The sequence below is a fragment of the Haplochromis burtoni genome, unplaced genomic scaffold (genome assembly GCF_018398535.1).
Source record: "Haplochromis burtoni strain Fernald_Lab_line unplaced genomic scaffold, NCSU_Asbu1 Contig_4, whole genome shotgun sequence".
In the NCBI taxonomy this organism is placed as follows: domain Eukaryota; kingdom Metazoa; phylum Chordata; class Actinopteri; order Cichliformes; family Cichlidae; genus Haplochromis; species Haplochromis burtoni.
The window spans coordinates 2,427,532-2,434,947 of NW_024582365.1; the positions used below are offsets into that span (position 1 = coordinate 2,427,532).

The following is a 7,416-nucleotide window of genomic DNA, read 5'->3' on the forward strand; positions in this document are numbered from 1 at the left end:
TGGGTGAAGTGTTCGGGGCATGTCCCACCGGGAGGAGGCCCCGGGGCAGACCCAGGACACGCTGGAGAGATTATATCTTTCGGCTGGCCTGGGAACGCCTTGGTGTTCCCCCGGATAAGCTGGAGGAGGTGGCTGAGGAGAGGGAGGTCTGGGCTTCTATGCTTAGGCTGCTGCTCCCGCGACCCAGCCTCGGTTAAGTGGAAGAAGATGGATGGATGGATATAGCACAAGGTTCAAAAACGGTTAGTAGGGGCTACTTTTTTCTTTCTTACTTTGAGTACATTTCAGAGCTGGTACTTTTTTACTTTAACTTGAGTAAAGAAGTTTCCTCTATTACTGGAGTATATTTTAACAATAATATCTGTACTTGTAGTTAAGAAAAGAAAGTCTGTACTTTTGCCACCTCTGTAAGTGGCAATACCTATCATTCTGAATCAGAATCAGAGAAACATTATTAATCCCTCTGGTACACAACTGTGATGATATCACTGTTTGGATGCAAAACAAGGCATGAAGTGGGTGGCTTGACTGAGGGCCCATTATACCCACCGTTATGGTGGCATATGCCAAAAGTAACATCACATATGCTGGTGCAAGCTCTGCTTAGGCGTCATTTCGGCTGGTCATGAACTTCTCGATTTTTGTAACGTTGTGCACATGACACAGCTAGCTTGGTGACCACAATCATGTAAGTTTTTAAAAATAAAATTCTAATAATGTCAATGCAGAATCTCATAAATGTTCAGATTATACAGAGGGAAATCCTACTGCAAGTAGAAAAGATAAGATTAAGAAGAGATGTGTTCATGATGTGTTCGTTTCCTTCGTTTCACGTCTTTTATTGGTATACCACTGCTGATGTAGAGGTTTGGTTTTATTGCCTTTAGGAGAAAACTGTAACAACTCTGGTGTACCCTCGATACCATTATAATTTATGACGGGGCTGTGGTGATGTCATATTTAGTTCATGACACAAGCAGACCCTATTTGGGCCCATTACAGAGAGGGCAAGGAGCTTGGTCATTCGGGTGAGGTTTAGAGTAGAGCCACTGCTCCTCCACATCAAAACGAGCAAATTAAGGTGATTGGAGCGTCTTACTAAATGCGTTTCAGGCATGTCCTACCAGTAGGAGGCCTCTGCATAACAACTCTTGAGTGGCTTTAATTTGCACTCTTTTTATTGTCTGATCAAAATGACTAAAAAAATGAAGTTTGTATAGCAGTTGTACTTACATCTGGATAAGGCTAAAAGCACATAAGAGAAACATAAGACTAAAAGCACACAGTAGGACTTTCATAAAATTCAAAATACAAATTTCTCCTCTTACATATGATCAGAGAGGTTAGGTAAATGCAGAAGAGCATGCAGTGCTGATATGACACTGACGCTTTTCTGCTACCCTGCGCTCTCCAGGTACCAAATCGCATTATCATACACATGATTTATTCATGCATAGTCTATTTATGCATCAACTTGGAATTATTGCCTTTATGCGGAAAGACAGACTGCAAAGGACAGAGAGAAAATTAGACAAGCTGCTACTGTGGAATGAGTGCATCTAATGGTTGCATGTTTGGTCTCGTTGAAATTGCAGTAATGTGCAGGCCGCAGTGGGATCCCCCAACAGACTGTGCTATTATCAGCAGCAAAAGTAACCCCCTGAAATGTAATTGCAACTTTGTGGTGATTCACCATCATGCATAAGTGGGAAATAAATGGTGCTACTACTTACTCCTCTGGCATTTCTGTTTTCATTTCCTTGGCAGCAGATTAAATATTTGTCAGTACAGTAGAAACACATTAGGTAGTAGCATAAATGTTGCACAGGTCCTGGTCCCCAATGTGTCAGCATTACAAGTTCAGCGACAGCTGTGATTGGTTCAAGATATCAAGCTGTTGTGAAAAGAATGAAAATAAAAGGCCTAACGGGATGGAAATCTGCGACTACAAACAGGCAGTTACTCTTTGTATCCAGCATGGCTACAGCTTTTACAGAATGGCACCAGTGGCAGCCTTGCTTTCTGTGTAAGGTTCTTTTTGGGTGACTCTGTGCCCACTATAATTAAAAAAGAAACAATTTGCACAAACACAAAGAGAAAATCCTAGAAAAATTAAGTTTTCTTACTTAATTCTTTGGCTAAAAGTTGTGTATAAGTATAAGTCTATAAGTTGACAATGACTAAGCTTTTCCAGAGAACAAGGACTGTGTATATTGTCCCTCATCACTTCGTCTAAAAATTGATTTAGAAGGACTCTCCCAATAGCCACAATTTAAAAACATTATTCATCTATACCATAACTTATTCAAGTTCCTCATGTGCATTTGAATGCAAATGTGTGTGACACCTAAAATGTCTATGTGTGTGAGAGACAGAAAAAGAGAACAAGAGACAGGGATACATATGATAAGACAAGTTTGTGAAATGGGTATCTCAAAAGTGACAGCATGTGACATTTCTTTCTGCAACACAGTCACATTTCTACGTCAGTTAGCATTTTAAAACTCCTGAAATTTAAAGTCAGCCAATGTGAAAGAACATCTTGTGTCTGAAATGGACAGGAAAGCATAATTCAGCTGGAAATACTTCTACGGCTTATTAAGTATGTCACACGCAAATACTATATATATGATTTAAGCACTTTACTTCCCAGATTGCCTTAGAAAGTTGTCTGTCTGTGTATATATCATATAGCCTCAAACTATAAAGACAAAGTCTTGCAGTACTTTGAATTATGGATGGATATTTACACAGATCTGCTCCTCAGGCACCATCTTTTGTTTCTACTGTGGAGACACAGAACAGAGCTAAAGAGAAAAACAGAAGCAGAAAACAATGATTTGAGTATAAAGAGAAAAAGATGGTTACACAGATTGAGTCAAGGAGAGTTTGGATAATACAGAGAACAAACTCTTTGACAGCAGGCGACACACACAGGCCTGAGAATCTCACGCATGTCTCTGGACATGTAAAGCAAATATACTGGTCCCACTTCAGTGTAGTTCTGGGATATGCATCAGAGGAATTGGATTGACTTTCTTAAAGCCTAGGTAATTAATGGATCTTGCTGTTCATACTTCTTCAAAGCAAGTGTCACTGTCCACAGTTCAACAATCTACTCCTGCTGGCACAAAAGAAGTCTTGTTTTTACTACTTATTGTGATAGTTTTTATTTACTGTCACTGATGTAGTTTAACCATAGAGGGAAAAATGTAACAAACTGCAACAGCCTGGGCTGCAGTCCACTGTGACTTACAAAGTCTGTTAGACACAGAGCTAAGTATTCTAGAAGCTAGAGTCCATGAAAATCATTAATAAGCAACACAAAGCAGTTGAAATGTTGTTGCCATGGTAACAGTGTGACGGGACTGACTTCCTTGCCCAGATTTCTCAGAACGCATGAACTTACGTTAAATGCCGTCTTTTCAACGAATGTAAAAGCTAATTTGTTGCCATTCTACCAAAAAATATAAAACATTTTTGTTTTGTTTCTTAATGTGGGAGTTTGTGCTTTTGCAAAGATTTTCAGGAGACAATTACATATTCTTTATAATCTGTGTATCTGTCTACACGGCCTGTTCCATAGATCAGTTTAATAACACAGTTTCCATTCACATCATGCATCAGCATAAATGACATCCTCATGAACAGCTTACGTAAGAGCTGTAGTCTCCCCTCCTTCCTTTGTAAATTCAGTCACGTCCAACTGGAGCTGCAGACAAACTGAATAATACATCTGTAATTCTCCAGCCAGACCTCTGTTAGTATACCACTACTTTATCTCTCTCACCCTCACTTTCTTTCCTCACAAGGATAAGAACGTGTGTGCAAGTCCTTCAGTGAGTAAAGAGAACGTTATCAACAGGTCAACTAATATGACAGGTCCAGAAACTCTGTGCCAAACATGACATTTAAATACAGCAGAATATAGACCGGCACACTGTAGACAACATGTGTGAGAGAGTTCATCTCTTACCAATCACGATGTCTGTAAAGGAAAGCAATTTCTACAATCGTAATACCATACAGAAGGTTGAATGATAAATGAGGTAGCCAAAGAACCTGAATGCCAGACAGAGCAAGGTGCAGTGACATGCTAGGAGCAGAAAGTTTTTATTTTGTTTTTTATTTTTCTTATACATGGACTTCTCTTAACAAATTCTGCGTACTTGTACTATATGCAGGTATATTTTCTCCCCATAGCTGCATATAGTACAAGTATTGAAGCAGGAAAATGAAACATGGAGGAAATGTAAAACAAAATAATGTTAGGCAGTGAGAGAAGGAATGAAGCAATGGTAGGCTGCAAAAACCAAGACCACTGAACCACAGGCAGAAGCATAGGAAACACGGGAAGGAAGGAGAGGGAGGAGGGGTTTGCTGACTTGACAGTCTGTGGATGAGTAGATCACTCTTTAGTCATGGATATGAAACATAATCTTCACAGCCTTGTGTTGTTTTGTTTTGCTTTATTGGGCCAGTTTAAGTGGAAGCACATACTGAAATCGCCTAGTCATTGAACTCATTAGGGCAGCAGCTGCCTCCATCTATAACCCCTTTTCTTTTTGCACTTTGTTTTGGTCTGTGCATGCGCCTCAGGGTGGCAATGACCGAGTTAATGGTTTGGGGTAGGGAGGGGTGGACAGGAGCTACAGATGCTATGCTCCTCAGTCCAACATAACGGGTATGCAGGCAGACACACATACGCTCACACAAACACGCACTAAACTGGACGAGGCCCAGGGAGAGACGCCGTCCTACAAGTTCTCTGCTAGCGAATATCCCCTCAGCACTGGGTCGTCTAATATGCCCAACACGCACACTTGCACGCACGCCTTCGTGCACAAACACACACATGCAGAAGCGCACCAGATGCTCTCTAAAAATGGAACAGAAATTTTGAAAAAAAACTTCGTTTGGAGGGACAGAATATGAAGAGGGGGTGAGATGAGAGTGGCCGAAAGAAGCGAGGAGCATCAGCAAATCAAAACAAGGAGGGGTGCAAACAAACCTTCGGGTTCTGCGTTCTCTTTGTGGACGACTTGCTTCAGTGGGCAGCAGAAGATTTCGTGACACTTAGCACGAAAGGGGGACCCTTTACTCCTTATATCCGCAGAGTGGATGGAATCCTGCCGTAACATAATGTACTCCTGGGTACCTGGGGCAGCGTCATCCTGGACTGCGGTGTGCCATAACAGAATGAACTGGGGTTAGAAACCACATAAAAACAAAAGAAAACAACAACAACAGCAAAAACACAAGCAAATAAAAAGGCATTAGCAACAGCAACAGCATTAAATAACGGTACTAAAATGCATACTGACAGGCAGAGCAGGGAGAGAGAGTACAGGAGGATAAAAGAGAATAAGAAAGAAATAGACAGGCTCAGATAAAGAACACTAAGATCACAAAAATAACTCAAATAACAGACAGACAAATAAACAACAGTGGGGGTTGTGTTATATATATCCTTAGTCTCTGAAAAGGAAAAGTGTTAAAATAACACAAAGAAAAGATAAGGGGACCAAGAACAGTTCAATGTTCAAACTCAGTGTTATGGCAGGTTTTTAGCAGGCACTGGACCAGCACTTAAATGAGGTGATTGTGGGGTTGGGAGAATAATATTAAGTTGTGGGCAAGCCAAAGCAGGCAAACGTGCAGTCTGCTACAGTATATATGAAGCAAGCATCCCAGAATCTTAAGGCCCCTTTCTGACAACATATCCACCCCATTTATTTTGAGTAGGCAAGCAAATGCAAGGCCATGCACAACCCCCCAGATCACACTGGGTGGCCACATTTGCTTTCATGAAATCATGCTTGGGACAAGTGACATTAAGGAGAGTTTTTATAACTTGACTCTGCACGTCTCTATAGGATTTCTGGGGTCTTGTGAAGATTCTTGTGTTTCTGATTCGGTCTGGACTGGGCCTAATGCATCCGTCCTCTTTCAGGCACAATGCATGGGCTTTAATCATTGACCTATTTTCTCTCTGTTGATGGATTAGTTACAAGCAAACCAGTCCAAATAAATTGTATCTTTTTATCCTAATGGATTTCAGTGTCATGCCTCTCTCTGACACACTTATTATTAAAGGAAAATGACAAAAGAGAAGGCCATTAATCATCTGCCTCCACTGAAGCACAAATATGAGTAATACCCTGTTCATCTATGACATGTGTGACCAACATAATTATCTTCCATTTGCAGAAAAGTGACATTATGAATAATTCCAAAGTTTTACATATAACTCATGACTCATTTTCCCTCACATTCAACTGATGATCTGATATTAAATCTTTTTGTATTGCGTGTAAACTTCAGTCAGCCTCATCCAGAGGGCTAATCCATGAATTGATAAATACAAACTCAGATGTACAAACACGTACACAGACCCTCAGCACACATTGATGTGGATGCACTGTACTTTAACACCTAGTATGTCAAGGTACACACACACACACACACACACACACACACACACACACACACACACACACATCTTGAAAAAACATCTTGTACTCTTGTTTTGACTGTTTAATATTATACCTGTCATTTATTGACCTTGATATGTTGTAACCATATGGAGGAAATCCTGACAGAGCAGTCTGCAATCCACTATGACTTCCAAACTCTAAGATTAAAAAACAAACAGCATGACAAAGTATATAAGCAGCACATGGCCTTACTTAATGTTTTCAACTAGTCTTCAAGATGACCTATAAGTTACTGAACACTGTGTTGTAGAGATGAAATGTTCTTCATCTAGTCTATGTGCTGCACACCAGCAACAAATCAACAATCCCAAACATATAGCTAGACTAAAAAAGGAAAAGGAGTCAGAGCCCTGAACGTCATAGACATCTGTGGTTACAAGAATCAACACGAGGCACCCAATGCCCTTACAGCCAAAGAAAGCTGTTGCAAGTTCTTTATGATGCTGAAGAACAACCAACCTTCCAAGTAAAAACTATGCAGGTGTACATGGACTTTACTACTTTAAAGATCATGGGTGGGTCCATAAAATATTAATTTGAGTTTATTCTCACTCACTCATTCTTTTAACTCATATTTTTATACTTTGTTTGAAGTCACTTGGAAAAGAAAAGTTAAATATAAGCTAGATTTTTTTTTAAATATACTAAAGCATCTTCACTTTTAGTCACTGAAATGTTTTCAGAGTGTGCTGTATTGTTATTAATGTACTCATAAATTGTCTGACTTTTCTGAACTGTTGATTATGGTGGGGTTTAATGGAAACAGTGGACTCTGTATAGGAGCAATATGTCTATCAGCAAATGACAATCAGTGTGTGATTATAGTTCAAAAATCCAACTTAGGCAACATTATGACTATGATTAAGATTGTTGTTGTTAATGTTAATACTTATAATTGTTATTATTAAAATTATATATA

The 7,416-nt window shown here is 39.8% G+C and overlaps 1 protein-coding gene across 3 annotated transcripts in view; it reads right to left on the bottom strand.

Annotated features, from left to right (window-relative positions):
* fgf13a (fibroblast growth factor 13a) overlaps positions 1-7,416 on the bottom strand; it is a 93,822-nt gene that overhangs the window by 47,166 nt on the left and 39,240 nt on the right. For 2 of the 3 annotated variants that reach the window (XM_042220968.1, XM_005913226.3), the window contains exon 3: positions 5,012-5,179. The exons of the other annotated variant lie outside the window; for it this stretch is intronic. In XM_042220968.1, the coding sequence (XP_042076902.1) occupies positions 5,012-5,179 (168 nt within the window). The remainder of the gene's footprint in view (positions 1-5,011; positions 5,180-7,416) is intronic. 3 annotated transcript variants of the gene reach the window in all.